Below are 16419 nucleotides of genomic sequence, written 5' to 3' on the forward strand. Positions count from 1 at the left end.
TTGCTGCCCAAGCGTGTATAAAAGTTTCTTTAACACTGGAATTTTTTCTTTCATGTTGTAGGAAATTGCAAGACGATTCCAACGAGCCAAAAATCACTCAATTAGGACTTAAAACGAAGAGGTTATTGAAGAAACAAAATTGAAGCCCAAGCCCAAACATCCAAGCTAGTTTGGCTTAGCACACGGCTCGTCTTGGGTTCCTATGACGACTCGAACAGCTCGGATTGGAACGGTTTGGCTCGAAACAGTGGCTTGGCTTGTACAGCTTGGCTCAATTCGGAGCGGCTCGAACAGCTCGGCTCGGCTCGGCTTGGAGTTGTTGGCTTGGGAGAGGTGTTTTGTCACGTCTGCAACACTTATTTATGTTGCTTTATGCTACTGTATTGTCACGGTTACTGCTTTTGTTGCTGCTGCAGTTTTTGCCACGGTTTCTGCATCTAACAGAATCTTCAGCTGCAACAGTTCTTCATCTGTCGCAACGTTTTCTTCAACCTCGCAACAATTTCTTCAATCTTCGTAACGGTTTTTCTGGACCCTAAATTTATCTTTTTTGCTGAATTTTGCATGGAATTCGTGATTCTTACGCGCTTTTCTCAATGGTAAAACACGATTGTTTTCACGAATCCCCTTAGTCGGCTCCAATGTTTGTACTCAAAATTACTTTTAGGCACTAAACACGATGATTTGATGATGTTTATTGAAAATTAGGGCTAGAAACTATAAAAAATAAAAAGAAGATACAAAGATTTAACGTGGTTCGGCAAGTTGTTCCTACATCCACGGTGGAATCCCATAGGGGAGAAATTGTACTGATATGTGGTTTATAATTGTATGGTTAGCTAACCTGGAATTCCATATCCCATTAGGGTTTAGGATACATGTATTTATAGTGTTTTGTAACCCTAATTAGGTAAATTTCATGTGCAAGCTACTTGGGCAACAAGACTTCCGGAAACTTCTAGAATCTTCACGAGTAGATGGGAGGCCCTTCCGTGTATTTTATACACGGTACAAACATCGCCCCCTCTTAAGCACCAACTTGTTGGGGGTTAAGAAGTTTGTTTTTCTTTCCGCGTCGATCGTTGATGACGTAACTCTCAAGTCGCCCCGAAGCGTGAGTAGAGACATTACAAAGACACCCCCAACTGTGATAACCTGCAATAAAATTTGCTCGCTTGCTAGGCGAGACTGTTTGCAATGTGGTGGACTTGTGATGCTCGATAGCTAGTCGAGCCTTAAGTAGAATGTAGTGTGTGCTTGCGGCTAGGGAAATGATTTTTGCTCGCAACGTAACAAGGCTAATGCTTGCTGCTTGGGGAGACTGGTTGTTGCTTGTGTTGAGTACGAATCTTTGGACCAATATCGGGCATTGGGATTGTGGTTCGACGAGACTGTGGACCAACATCGGACGTTGGGCTTGTGGTCAAGACGAGACTTTATGCTTGGCAAGGTGCAAGTCTTTGTACTCGCGTGCAAGGCGAGATTTTATGCTTGTTATAAAAACAAGACTTATGTGCTCACGTGCAAGGTGAGGCTTTAGGTGCTTGAGATGTGGTGCAATGCTAAATATTGAAGGGTCTAAGCAATCCTCATCACTCGATCATGGCGCGATCCACGAACCTCGAACTCGATCATGTCGCTTTCCACGAACCTCGAACTCGATCATGTTGCTTCCCAAGCGCATATAAAAGTTTCTTTGACACTGGAATTTTTGTTTTCATGTTGTAGGAAATTGAAAGACGATTCCAACGAGCCAATAATCACTCATTTCGGACTTAAAACGAAGAAGTTATTGAAGAAACAAAATTGAAGCCCAAGCCCAAACATCCAAGCTAGTTTGGCTTAGCACACGGCTCGGCTTGGGTTCCTATGATGGCTCGAACAGCTCGACTTGGAACGGTTTGGCTCGAAACAGTGGCTTGGATCGTACAGCTTGGCTCAATTCGGAGCGGCTCGAACAGCTCGGCTCGGCTTGGAGTTGTTGGCTTGGGAGAGGTGTTTTGTCACATCTGCAACACTTATTGTTGTTGCTTTATGCTACTGTATTGTGACGGTTACTGCTTTTGTTGCTGCTGCAGTTTTTTCCACGGTTTCTGCATCTAACAGAATCTTCAACTGCAACAGTTCTTTTTCTGTCGCAACGGTTTCTTCAACCTCGCAACAGTTTCTTCAATCTTCGTAACGGTTTTTCTGGAACCCTAAATTTATCTTTTTTGCTGATTTTTGCATGAAATTCGTGATTCTTACGCGCTTTTCTCAATGGTAAAACACGATTGTTTTCATGAATCCCCTTAGTCGGCTCCAATGTTTGTACCCAAAATTACTTTTAGGCACTAAACACGATGATTTGATGATGCTTATTGAAAATGAGGGCTAGAAACTATAAAAAATAAAAAGAAGATACAAAGATTTAACATGGTTCAGCAAGTTGTGCCTACATCAACGGTGGAATCCCATAGGGGAGAAATTGTACTGATATGTGGTTTATAATTGTATGGTTAGCTAACCTGGAATTCCATATCCCATTAGGGTTTAGGATACGTGTATTTATAATGTTTTTGTAACCCTAATTAGGTAAACTTCATGTGCAAGCTACTTGCGCAACAAGATTTCTGGAAACTTCTAGAATCTTCACGAGTAGATGAGCTTAATTAACGGGCCTTCCGTGTATTTTATACACGGTACAAACACTACTAATGCAGGTTTTTGTTTTGTTTTTCTTAATTTGACAGGAACCTTCAAAGCAGCTGAATCAGGCATATTCAGAACTCCCACAACTGAAGAAGCAAAAGCTCTGATTCTGCTGCAGGCAACAAATTGGGTCATTACAAACAACTTACAACATCTGGTCATTGAGAGTGATAACCAAGCAACAATTAGGTACTTACAAGGAAAAGCATCAACAATTCAATGGCAAAGTCTGGGTATTTTAGAAGAAGTTAAGAAACAGGCAGACAAGTTAGTTCACTTTTTGGGTTTTAGTTACGTGGTCAGAAAAGCTAACAGAGTAGCTGATCTTCTAGCAAAGAAATGAAGGAAGAGCAACATTAAAACTTCATGGATTGACCAAACTCCTTTGTTCTTAATTCCTACAATTGCTTTTGACACTGCAAAAGCTTATGAAATATGTAATCTAAGTAACTCTTTTGTAACTGTTTCAGAAGAAGATAATCTCATACATTCAGCCGTCCGAAGAACCATTCTCCATGAATTGGTTACAGATGAGACTGAATCAAACGATTAATTTTTCTCCTCTTTCAATATATCTTTATTTTCAAAAAAAAAAAGTAGCCCTTGAGCCTGCCCGACCCTAGCAGACCCAGGTAACTCAATTGTGATAAGGGCCTCACTAAAGGTTCGGGTCTCCTAAAAAGGTTGTTGAAATATCCCATTTTCATGATTTTTGTTCGGCGGGTAAAGTTAGTTGTGAAATCCCATTTTTGATGATTTATATTCGGAGGGGAAAACTGGTTAATATGACCCAAAGAAAAACAATGATCCTCCTGAGAAAGGTAATCTCCAAGCACCCTTCTTCATCATCATCACTGATTATCCCTCTGCATAATCATATACATTCCTTAATATCATCTGTGAAAACATCTCATATGAAAAATGTAGTAATTAATCATTACAAAACTGGTAAAATCGAGACACTAGATGATGCTTTAGCTTACTTTAACAGTATGGTTTCACTCAATCCATTGCCGTCAATTACTGTATTCAATCATGTACTTAGTTCGACTTCCAAAATTGGATGTTATTCAGATGTAATCACTATGTATAAGAAGATGAATGATATTGGAATTGAACCAGATTATGTTACATTGAACATTTTGATTAATTCTTGTTGTGAATTGAAGGAAATGGATCATGGATTCAGTGTGTTTGGTGTTATTCTTAAGAGGGGTTATGATCCGGATGTTATCACTTTCAATAGTTTGATCAAGGGATTGTGTTTGCAGGAAAAAATTCAGTCTGCCGCTAAGATGTTCGATGAAATGATTAAAAGGGGAGTTCAACCGAATATCATCACCTGTGATACCATAATAACCGGGCTTTGTAGAGTTGGTGAATTAGACAATGCTCTTGAATTGCTGAGAAACATGACTAGATGGAATTGCAAAGCTACTATTCTTTGCAGTCTGATTATAACTGCCTTATGCAAAAGTGGATTAGTTGATGAGGCTCTGGATCTCTTTTCTGAAATGGTAGATGTTCCGAAAATTGCACCAGATGTCGTTGTTTATACTTCTCTGATTATGGGCTGTGCAATTCTGACAGGTTAAGTGAAGCGGTCAGACTCTTCGATAGCATGTCCAGTCGAGGAGTTTCTGCAAATTCATATACTTACAATTCTCTGATTAATGGGCTTTGCAATTCTGGCATGCTAAGCCAAGCAGTTACCGTCTTCGATATCATGTCTAGTCGGGGAGTTTTTGCGGATTCATATACCTGCAATTGTCTAATTCATGGACTTTGTAGGCGTGGGTTATGGAAGGAAACAATAAGATAGTTTGATGAAATGGTGGGGAGGGGTATTTCGCCCACTGTAGTTACTTTTAACGTATTAATAGATTCTCTTAGTAAAGAAGGGAGGATGGAAGAAGCTTCAAACATATTTGATGCGATGATTAAATCATGCAAAGAACCTGACGTATATACTTATAATTCCATGATACTTGGTCTTTGTTCGATGGGTAATCTAGAGGAGGCACACAGATTGTTTAATTTGATGGCGGATAAGGGCCTTGAACAAAATGTTTACAGCTTCAATCTGTTGATTAAGGGATACTTCAAGAGGTTTAGGTTGCATGAAGCTATTCAACTGTTTAAAAAAATGCAAGTTGGGATTGAAAAGCACAGAGCATGTTAGCGGAGATGCAATCTGATGGGGTATCTCCAAATATAGTTACATATAATGCACTTGTGAATGGGTTGTGCAAAGATGGAAAAATTGCGGAGGCAAGACGCTTGTTTTCTGAAATCCCCGGCTAAGGACTTGCGGTGGATGTTGTTACATACTCCCTCTGATTTACCCTGCTTTGGGATCACATCATAACATTTATTGTCTTTGTTATTAGTGAGAAATAATTAACCTAATTTAAGATCTTTAATCTATTCTCTATTATCTTAGGATATTTAGTCATCCCAAATGGAATTACATGGGGATTCATAATTTATACTAGAATCCAAAAACAGAAAGCTAGGAGGTTTAAATTTCTAGGAAGGTATTAATATGGGCAGATTTGGGAAAAATATATTCTCTTTGATGTTTCTTAATCTGTGTAAAAAACTTTACAACATCATCTAAATTGGAACGGAGAGAGTATAACACTGTGATCAATGGTATGTTCACAAAAGGGATGTTTATTGAAGCCGAAAAACTGATCATTGAAATGAAAAGTAATGGTTGCATGCCAAATGCAACCACATATGATACCATTATTAAGGGTTATCTTGAGGAAAATAATGTTACAAGAGCATTAGAATTCCTCGATGAAATGCACGGAAGGAATTTGTCACTGACCGACGCCACTAAATCTCTGTTAATTAATTTCTTGTCTCTTGAACAACTCGAAAACTTTGATTTTCCTGAAATCTAGATATAGGATAAGATTAATAAGGGCAAGATCATCATGATGGATAACTGATTTACTTGTTATAAAGAAAGAAATTGCATTACTTAAACTCTGTTTGATAATGAAGTGCTGAATTTAGAAGGGATAAAGAAGAGCATTTTAATATAAGGGTGGTCATAAAATATGAATGGTATGAAATCATAGGGAAAGAGAACACAAAGATTAGAGTGGTTCGGTCACTTGACCTACGTCAATCAGACTATACTGAGATAATTACATTTACATTAGAGGATTCGAATTTATAACGAGGATAAATCTAATAACCCTAGAAGATAACTAATTTGACCAGATAATACTTGTTTAGCTATATTACAGGATCTTGTAAACTGACTATCCTCTTTTCTAGCATCTTCCTTGACCGCATGGTAGTCTCGGTCCATTGATTTATTACCTCGACTATTTATACAGAGTAATATACTCTAACACCCCCCTCAAGTTGAACACGCAAAATTTTGAAGTGTACAACTTGAACTTCGTATAACGGAGCCAATCTTGAACGGCACCCACAAACAGATGAAGTAGCAATTGAAACAGTCTTCACTCTTCAATTATGTAAGTTGAACATCATCACAAACGAATAAAATCTGCTGAACTGTAGCACCTCAACTTGGTAAACAGAATCCCAAGAGTATGGCTTTGCCTCCAACTATGTAGTAACCATCATCCATAAACTCTTGTCATTTCTTGACTCTTATAACAGGAGTTAAATCTTCAAACAGGAATATCCAAACTTGTTCACCATTAGCAGCAGCCAGCAGTAACAACAAAATGATCTATAATGACATTCAAAGTCTTTATGTGCGCATCAATAGTGATGCGAAAGGAATGACGATCTTAACAGTTGAATGAAAGGATGGACACGACACCACATCCAAAGTGATGAATGGCAGCGCCCAAATGAATAGTAGGAAAGCTTCTACCGAATGGTAGAAAGAAGATCATTGTGTAAATGGTAAACAAACACAAGTAGTTTTGCCATAAATTAATGGCCAAACAAGCTACAAATTAACCAAGGCTCTACATGGCGATGATAAAGAACAAAATATATCAGATCTTCTGTCATCACTCTTATCATGAGCATTAGTATATATATTGCAGGAATCTAAAAAATTTAATCAAAGAAGTCCAATTAATTGACACTTCTTAAGAAATAACAGTTCTTCTTGGAAATAAAATTCCAAAAACAACTTGTAAAAGAAACATAGATAATCAATCATACTACACCAAATCGATGCAATGATGAAAAGCTGACTTGCTCGTAGATATTGGATCTCAGACAAAAGAACTCAAAGAGTTCAGAATAAAGAATATGGATTGAAATGGTCTTGATTGTTAAAAAAACAAGACTTTTTGAAATTGAACGATCACTTTTATACCATTCAAGTAAGAGCTCAAAAAGAGCTTAGATCACACAATACGTAGAAAGACTATCAGAAAATGAGATGATAGTAATACTGTATCGAAAGAAGATACATTTAAAGATTAAAAACATATCAAGCAGTAAAGATTGAGTGGCGGCGAAGTTTGAGCCGAAAACATACCCCTACGCTGAACGCTAAAGATGCAGTAAGGTAAGTAACGGTGTTACCCGTATCATAAGGATTTGAAATTCAGGACTCGTGAAAGAGCACAAGCACCATGTGCGCAAAAGAGCACTTAGTAATCTTTCTTAACTAAATCACAAACAAAAAATATTTTGATTAAAGTATACTTTAATCCAATAACAGGAACATTGTTACTGAATCTGTAATCCAATAACAGGAATACCCTTTGCATTATCCAATCAAGCACAAACTTTGATTGAGACATTAGTTCGGGTACAAATACTATTCTACACATTTTCACAAAGTGCGAACATGAAGTTTCATTAGGATTTGCTAAAGAAAACTTAATAAGATGTAGCATAATAACATCTAAGAGAATATGATATTGCAAAAAAAAGATGGAGAACATCATTAATAAAAGACTTTTCCCACTTTGAGTATCCGTGAACAATTGTTCATTTGGACGAAATCAAGGATAAATAAGAGATGAACGATTCTCATACCTTGCTGGTTGAAAAGCAACACTGGACGTAAATTTCAGATCGAAGCCCACGGAAGTTCACCAGGATGAGATTGTTGGACATAAACTCCAAAAAAAATGTAAAAAAATTAGAAAGCCGAAGCAATGAAAATTATTTTGTTCTTAGAGAACAAAATAAAACAAAACATAATGATGCTCAATAAGAAAGAACATCAATTAAAAAAAATAAGAATTATAGATGCGGAAGCTGGGATCTTATCCTGCTCTGTACGATCATAAAATATGAATGGTATGAAATCAGAGGGAAAGAGAACACAAAGATTAGAGTGGTTCGGTCACTTGACCTACGGCCACTATGAAACCCCATAGGGGTGAATTATATTGATCATCAGACTATACTGAGATAATTACATTTACATTAGAGGATTCATATTTATAGTGAGGATAAATCTAATAACCCTAGAAGATAACTAATTTGACTAGATAATACTTGTTTAGCTATATTACAGGATCTTGTAAACTGACTATCCTCTTTTCTAGCATCTTCCTTGACCGCATGGTAGCCTCGGTCCATTGCTTTATTACCTCGACTACTTATGTAGAGTAATATACTTGCTTTATTTACTTATGAACTGATTAAAGAAGAGCATTTTAATATAAGGGTGGTCTCTGGTGAGTGATCTGTACCAGACCCATTTTCAGGGGAAGTGAAGCAACTCAATCCCTTCGTTCGACCCTGCCAATAATCAGACCTGGCCTACCTTTCGAAACTATTTTGTGAATGGCTGAAATCTGAAATGCAGATCGTGAATCTTCTCATAAAGAGAACATAATAATAAACGCCTTGAAATGATGGAAGCTTGTTGCAGTGTGTGCGCACCACAAAATTCTAGGTCTCTTTCTCCTTACGGCTCATAGGAGACGCACATTGCGTCTTTCTCGCGTGAAAAGATCAATAGCAAAAACCCTACAAGTGTCCGTAAAAAAATATGAAAGCTGGTTACACCCATTACACAAAGCTTGCAATCCTACATGACATAATTTCAAGCATTCGACCAAGTAAAGGGCTTTCAAGTGTCTGCAATGTAGACCAATAGCTTTCCATCCTTCAAGTTGTACCTCATTACAAGATTTTAGGCGCAATACCTTTAGAAGAGGACAACCTTTTGAAATAGCTATAACTGCTTCGTCATTAACTGTATTTCCTGATAAATATAGAGATTGAAGCCCTCCTCCGCTCACAATTGCTTTAATCCCCTCTGTTGTAAGTTCTTGCTTACCATATGCAGATACCTCAGTCAAGGTCTTCGGACACCCAAGAAAGCCAGTACCTGTCACCCTTTCGCAGTCTGTAATACTAAGAGAACCGAGTTTGTGACAGTTTTGTAAGAGAAAACTTATTCCTGAATCAGTAATATGATTGCTTTTTGTGAGGTCCACTTTCTCTAAGGATGGACAACATTTTGTCAGGGAGTCTATACCTTTATCAGTAATATTAGTATCAACTAGACGTACCGATGTCAGACGAGGGAATGGAGGAGAAATTATCAAAGACTGCATCATATCCAAATATTTAAAGTGAGGATTTAAGCATAGAAATAGAACCTGTAATCCAAATAATTGTGACTGTGTTGTAACATCATAATAGGTTTTATCATGGTGACAACGTCGTAGAGACAAGGATTTGAGACGTTGGAATCGAATATGGAGCCAGCGATGACATACCAAACCAAAGGAACTACGATCAGTACTGGATTTCAGGCTCTCATATACACGGTTAAGACATTCATCTGGAAGATCTGTAATCGACAATGTTTGACAGTCTCTTTTGTAAGGATGCGCATCATCCATCGATATTTCTTCTTGTACTTCTTTTGAAGTAAGCTGGAGCATGCGCTTACCCAACCCCTTGCTGTCAGTGTTGCTGGATGATAATAAATATGCTTCCTTCATGTAACTTCAGACTGCAACGCTAAAGATTAGGTAAAACCAAAATTGGTGATCTTTCTCAACGATACTAGGCATCAATATTGATGCATATATGCTAACTATCACCGCATTATCCAAAATCTACCATTGTTACTGTAAGGAGATGACCTGGTAACCAAATATAAGATTCCATAAAATTGGGTTAATTATTCTTATGACAGCAACAAACTTCTATACAGCAACAGAAAAAAAAAACATCTTTATAGAACTCGGAAGGTATATGTAGGATTTGATTTCTTTTCAGTTACGATGAGACGCCAATGGTATTATAACATAAGCCTAATTCTTTTATCACTTTATATGTTGTTCTTCATGCATGTTTAAGTTAATTAATTATCACATGAATTTTTATTTGGTATTTTCATCTGGGTTTAGGTTTACAATATGCATGTCGTAATTAATTAATATGTGTTTTGCACGCTTATAATATTGATTTTTCCTATTAATCTTGGGTTACGATCTGAATGTATATGCAGCAAACATACCACTTGAAGAAAAAATAACAAAAGAATTTTATTACGGATATAAAACTTTATATCGTCTCGAAAAATGTAGATTGATACTGGACTCGGCCACCTTGAAGGGTTTATCATTCAAAGATTTTAACTCTACAAGTAGGGCATGTTTTTTCTTTTAAATCTCCGACATTGAGCCATTGATGGATGCAACTGACACGAAAAATGTGTTCCCACCTCCGGATCATACATATATCGTTACTTTTATCATCATCATCACCATCACCATCCTCTTGATGTATGTCTTGGAAATTCCCCAAGCAAATAGTACATTCATAACCCGAAGATGGAGAATTCTTGGTAGAAGATAATTGCTCGAAAGCATATTCGATTTTACCATCGTTTAAGGTTACTTTAATGATTGAACTTTGAAAAGCGCATGGATCATAGTTTCTAAGTACTGCACTTTGTTGACGAAGAGCTAAAAATTCTTGTAGTATTCGATTTGTTTCCTGCTGTTGTACGGTATCTTAGCCCTCGTCGTCGTCACAACTGCAACATAAGAACAATGCAAAACAGAGAATGGAACCCGGTACAGCAAGTACATCTAACACCGCAAGCATGTTGTTTTTTATAAAAATATGGGCTAGCTAGTAGATAAGTTGGAAAACATGGCAAAGGGAAAGGCTATATATACTCTTCAAGGGGCCGGCATATAAAAGAAAAAAAAAGAGAGGTTGTATGTATTGGAAAGGGAAAGGGAAACCTGATCCTAATCTATAAAGAGTTTTTGTGAGACCGGCCCGGTGGTTGGTTGTTTCTAAAAGTCTTTGGACTCTATGGATTTTTGTTGGAACTTTTGAATAGAAATTACAAAACTAGTGACAAAACCCCTAGGTGAACAAACTAGTGATAAGAAAAAACCGGTCATTTTATTTTTAACAAATAAAAACCGTTTCAAACAAAACTGGGACAAAAACCCCAATTCAAATAAAAATTTTAAAATTCAGTTTTTATTTGATTTCTAAATTCCAAAATTAACCTTCCGCATATAAAAACACTTTCAAAGGAAAGTTTGGCGGAAACAAGAAAGAAAAAAATTTCCTCTCTGAACCGAACATATCAGATGAAAGTGTGATTCTTCTTTCCTAGTTTTCTTCGTTTTTTTCGTTTCAATTCAAAGATTCGTCATCATCTTCTCCCAATTTCAATTCAAAAATTGAGAGAGCAATTTTAGGTTTGTTTGATTGAAGAACCGGAGGAGAAGCTACAAGTTTTGAGATCTGTTTATTCGAGATACGTAGAAGAATCCAATTCAGTTGTTCGAAGAAGAGAAGATAAACGTAGTTGTTCGAAGAAGAGAAGAATCCAATTCGTTATTCGAGATCTGGTTGCAATTCAGTTTAGCTGAAATCATATTTCCGCTTTTCAAGTTGAAATTGAATCTCGAATTGAAGAATCCAGCTGAACAATCAATCAACTTCGTGTTGATCATCTTCGTCTTCAAAGAATCAATCAACTTTTCAGGTATTCAATTCTCTTTTTTGTGTTGATTTTGATTTTGTTTGTGTGAATTTGCTAGTCACTCTTGTCGAATAAACTGAATTGATGTTAGCATATGTTTTTTATGTTTGTGTTGATGTTCTTATGAAGGATTCCATCTCTTTGGAACTGTTTTTCAAAAAAAAAAATTGTTGTTGATATTCACATCTGGTGAAACTGTTTTTGGTTTCATCATTTTGTTCTGTAGATTATGGATTCTGTTCTCGCACTTGTATGTCACAAAGAAGATTGTTTAACTCTTCGTATTGGCCTCCAAGAGTCTTTTGCTAATTTGAAGACTAGTATATGCTCAAGTTGGTGTGAATTCTCTCCTCCTTCTATGGAAATTTTTCACATGGTTGATGATCAGCAAAAGGTCATTCATTCTGATTTTGATCTTCAATGTTTGGCTCTATTTAGTATGTATAATAAAGAAGGGATTATGGAGTTACTCGTTAGTCATAAAACTGAGATTTCTGGTTCAATAAGTTCAGGAATTATAGCTTTTGATGACCAGCCACAAAGTTCTGGAATTATACCTTTTGAGAAGCCACGGATTGATTATGATGTTCCAGATAAAATTAAGGAACCGTTGAAGTCTGCTCACTGGTTACATCTCTTTCAAGGAGTTGAACAGTTGTTTCCGGGAGGTGTTGAACAAGTTCGTTGTGATTTACAGAAGTATCACGCAGCAGCTGGTTATGAATACATGGTATATAGGAATGAGAAGTTGAGGATTGGTGCACGTTGTGCTAATAAGAACAAAGAGGAGAAATGTGACTGGCATTTATATGCTGTGTCTGTTGATGGTGTTGTAGGAAGTCCTTTTATTATCAAGGAACTAAATAATCAGCATACTTGTGTTGGTGGATTTGTTAACATGCCACGGATATCGAAGAAACTAGTTAGTAGCTTGATTATTGATGAAATTAAACAGGATCCTAATAAGAAAACTAAGCATATTATGGAATCTTTTACGAGAGACTTCGGCTTTGACATTAGTCGTTATTATGCATACGCAGGTAAGAAGCATGCACTGAATACTTCATGGGGAGAGAACGAGAAATCTTTTATGTTCTTGAACTGGTATAAAAACAAGTTGATTGAAACCAATCCTGGTTCTCACGTGGTTTTGGAAGTTGAAGAAGGGACCCATAAATTTCAGAGGATGTTTATCTGTTTTGAAGCTTGTAGTCGTGGATTCAATTTCTGTCGTCCTGTATTATTCGTTGATGCGGCTCACTTGAAAAGCAAGTACCTTGGTCATATGATGGCAGCAACAGGTCTAACCGGAAATGATGGTAAGGTTTTTATCATTTTTTTATGTTGGTTTCATCATTTTTTTATGTTGGTTTCATCATTTTTTATGTTTGGTTTTCATCCCATCTTATGCTTGTGTTATGCTTTCTGTTCATGTTACAGAAATCTTCCCTCTTGCTTATGGTGTGGTTTCATCGGAGAATGAAGCGAACTGGAAATGGTTTTTGGATAATTTGAAGAAAGTCCTTTCTCCTTTGCGACCAAAGCTTACTTTTGTGAGTGATCGAGGTATTGGATTGGTAACACAAATTCCTATTGTTTTTCCTGAGGCTTTTCATGGTTGGTGCTACTGGCATATGGAATGCAATATCAATACATGCTTACCAAAGAGTTGCAAAGTTTATAACAAATATGTATTGGGACTGTTTAAGAAATGTGCGTATGCTTCTACTCATAAAGAATTTTCAGAGAATTGGGATAAGTTGAGGAAGGTTCAAAATCAGAAGTTACAAGACTATCTAAGTAGAGCTCCTCTTGATAAATGGGCAAGTTTTTTCTTCAAGGGTCGACGATATGGTAGGTTGTGTTCAAATATTGCTGAGAGTTTCAATGGTTCGGTCGTTGAAGAGAGAGAGAAGCCTATAGCCATCATGGTTGATGAGATCAGGGTGAAGCTAATGGACCAAATGTGTAAACGTCGTGAGGACTCTGCTAACTTAATGAAATGGCGTCAAACTCTATGTCCAGAATATGAAGCTCTACTCCACGACAACAAGATGCATGGATGTAACTACCAAGTCACCAAGTCGTCGGAATATGTGTTTGAAGTTCATGCTTCATTAACACAGACTGTCGATTTGAAAAGAAGAACATGTTCTTGCAACCGTTGGCGTATTGACGGTTTCCCGTGTGCCCATGCTGTCCGTTGCATCATGGTGAATGGAGAAGATCCTTACAATTATGTTGAGCACTATTTTACAGTAAAGTTCTACCGAGAATCGTATAAACATGCAATCAATCCTGTTCCCACAGTCGAAAAGCCCGTGACAGTGTCGCCGAAATCGATGGTTTTTGGTCCGAATAATGGACCACAACCAGGACGTCCATCGAAGAAGAAGAGGATTCCTAATACAGGTTCAGTTGCCAATAAGAAGATGAGAACCTGTGGTTCCTGCAAGGTTTTGACCACCCATAATAAACGGACATGCCCTTCTCGTCAGATTTCATGAGAACTTGGGGTCATTTCGACTAGACTACAATATGTGGTTCCTGCAAGTCATCGAATTTTACTCTTAGTTTCGTTTGCTAGACTACAATATGTGTTTCATTTACTATTTCATATTTTTGTTTTAGAAGTTAATATGCTGCAGGTGTTTTCATTTTATATTTTGACTAAGAATAATAATTTTGATTAAGTTTAAGTTTTTCAGAATTTTTACAGGCCTTTATAGTTTGGTGTAACCGAATCAGGTTTCATCATTTTTTTGATGAAACCAGAAAGGGTTTATCTTATTTTGGTGGAACCATTGTTTTACTGTCACTTTTTCTTCTATATTTTTTGACAACACAGTAGATGATGTTTTGTCTACTGTTTATTGGTGCCGCAAATATATGACACATCATTTATGGATAGTTTTTATAAAAATGAGACATCATATTTTGTAGACATAAGCTTTTAAGGAAATACAACTGAAATAGCACGAAATCGTTTTTTATATAAACTGTAACCATTTCACAAGTACATTAAACTTCAACTAAAACTTGAATCTGCAAGGAGAACTGTATGTCAAGGAGTATCATCATTACAATAACCATTTCAAAAGTAATTTAAAATTCAACTAAAACTGAATGTTCAATAGGACTGGCACGACATGCGAGTATTATTCTATATTGTCAAGGAGTATCTTCAACGCCAACTTTGGTCTCATATTATGCACCTTTTCTCGTATATCATCTGTAGACATGTTTCCTTTCAAGAGGCTCTTCATGTAATAGCAAACATGCAGGCCACAATCGTTCCTGAAAAACCAAAACAATGTCTCAATTGTTACAAAGTGACTAGCTGAGAGTGTTCTGATATTAGTATATCTATATGTAAAGCATTCGGTTACAAGTGATGTAATGATTTCAAGCATATGCATATGTGAAATATAAACTTCCAAACATAACTTACCCTATTTGTTCACAACATGTAGGGTTGTGCAAAGAGTATGTTGTTGGCTGACTTGCCTGCTGATCACAGGGGAGCTTTGCGTCGTGCTGTGCAAATGCTGATACTATACGTTGTTTCATGCTTTCAGCACTTTTTCTGCATTCCTCTCCCGTGGAAGCCAAGGAGTTGTAGTGATAAAATTCCCCGGTTTCAAAATCAAAAGTAAGCAATGTCCAATGGTTTACATCTCCAAGTGATGTCAGCAACGGAACGAACAAAAACCGCACGCTATAATCCATTTTGTCGATGAAGCCTTCTATTACAGCACCACATTTCTTTCCTAATGAGTGACATGTCTGAAACAAAATACCAGATAAAAGCTCCTTAATTAGTTACAGACATGCAAGTTTGATGAAACCAAACTTTGTTCCATCAAAATTAACCATATAAACAACATCATTTTTTGTTTTCCACAACTATTTTTTATGCCAAAAAATTTACATTAAACAATTTCGGAGTAAACTTACATAGGCAAATGTGCTTATAAACACAGCTCTCTGGTACTTTGGAGAACCATCTTGTTTCAACTTATTTTTTTGATGTTGTTTTGCAGCTTCAAAATGTAGAACTCTATAATGTCTCCTGCGACGTCACCCTCTCTCATCAAATTATCCATCATCTTCCCCGATATATGTAATTGAAGATTTAAATGCTCCCACGCCGTTGACCTGTTAATTTTATTTTTTAAAAAGCTAGTCAATGATGGATAAAAAAAGGAGAAACAATGCATAACTTGGAACAAAATTTTGATGAAACCAGTCTTGGTTACATCAGTTATTTCCCAATTACCTTTCATTATTCTTTCTGAAAAAAGTGGTCACGAGGGGTTTCTCATTTCTGTTGAGTACTTTCAAGATCTTCAAGTTATCAACTGGTTTCAACTTCACCCCCTGTACTTCCTGCACCTTCTTGTTCTCCTTGCACTTACGAGCTGTAACCTTTCTTCTTTTTTCACACTGGTGTTGTAATCCTGCATTCTGATAGGTGGAACCAAATTCCTTCTGTCTTCCCTCATTCTTGTAACCATGTTACTCATCCTTTGCGCAGCACTGAGTTCTCCATGTCCTTTCTCTTGACTGTCACACTGCGACAGTCCTAAATCAAATCCAGGTTGTTCATTCTCTAACTCAAGTAAATCATTCGCCATCTTTACAGCTGAGTAGTAGTATACGCTTCCAACATTTGGCTTTGACGACGAACAACCTTTCTTATTGTATTCATATTCCATTTTCCTGATAACATCTTCATCAATTACAAATTGAGTTTCGTTTTCTTCTTGTTCAATAATTTGCTTCAT

The 16419-nt window shown here is 36.9% G+C and overlaps 2 protein-coding genes across 2 annotated transcripts; one reads left to right on the forward strand and one right to left on the reverse strand.

Moving 5' to 3' along the window:
* The first annotated feature begins 3431 nt into the window (after positions 1-3431).
* Positions 3432-4991, forward strand: LOC113357775 (pentatricopeptide repeat-containing protein At1g12775, mitochondrial-like). The gene is made up of 2 exons (XM_026601229.1): positions 3432-3512; positions 3963-4991. Exons 1-2 carry the CDS (start codon positions 3444-3446, stop codon positions 4284-4286), a joined length of 393 nt encoding a protein of 130 aa, XP_026457014.1. The 5' UTR covers positions 3432-3443; the 3' UTR covers positions 4287-4991.
* Positions 4992-8576: 3585 nt separating this feature from the next.
* Positions 8577-9617, reverse strand: LOC113360188 (F-box/LRR-repeat protein 12-like). Its single transcript, XM_026603724.1, has 2 exons — positions 9390-9617; positions 8577-9269 (listed from the first exon to the last, which is right to left on the reverse strand). The coding sequence occupies exons 1-2, from the start codon at positions 9615-9617 to the stop codon at positions 8577-8579; spliced, it is 921 nt and encodes a 306-aa protein (XP_026459509.1).
* Between the last annotated feature and the right edge of the window lie 6802 nt (positions 9618-16419).

This window comes from Papaver somniferum, chromosome 3, assembly GCF_003573695.1.
Source record: "Papaver somniferum cultivar HN1 chromosome 3, ASM357369v1, whole genome shotgun sequence".
Taxonomy (NCBI): Eukaryota; Viridiplantae; Streptophyta; class Magnoliopsida; order Ranunculales; family Papaveraceae; genus Papaver; species Papaver somniferum.

Excerpts from the sequence above, each read along its gene's own strand:
- LOC113357775 (XM_026601229.1), top strand. The coding sequence starts at position 3,444 with ATGATTTATATTCGGAGGGGAAAACTGGTTAATATGACCCAAAGAAAA. Across the intron at positions 3,513-3,962 it reads CAATGATCCTCCTGAGAAAG|GAAAAAATTCAGTCTGCCGC; the intron begins GTAATCTCCAAG and ends TTGTGTTTGCAG.
- LOC113360188 (XM_026603724.1), bottom strand. The coding sequence starts at position 9,617 with ATGAAGGAAGCATATTTATTATCATCCAGCAACACTGACAGCAAGGGG. Across the intron at positions 9,270-9,389 it reads ATCGTAGTTCCTTTGGTTTG|GTTCTATTTCTATGCTTAAA; the intron begins GTATGTCATCGC and ends TTTGGATTACAG.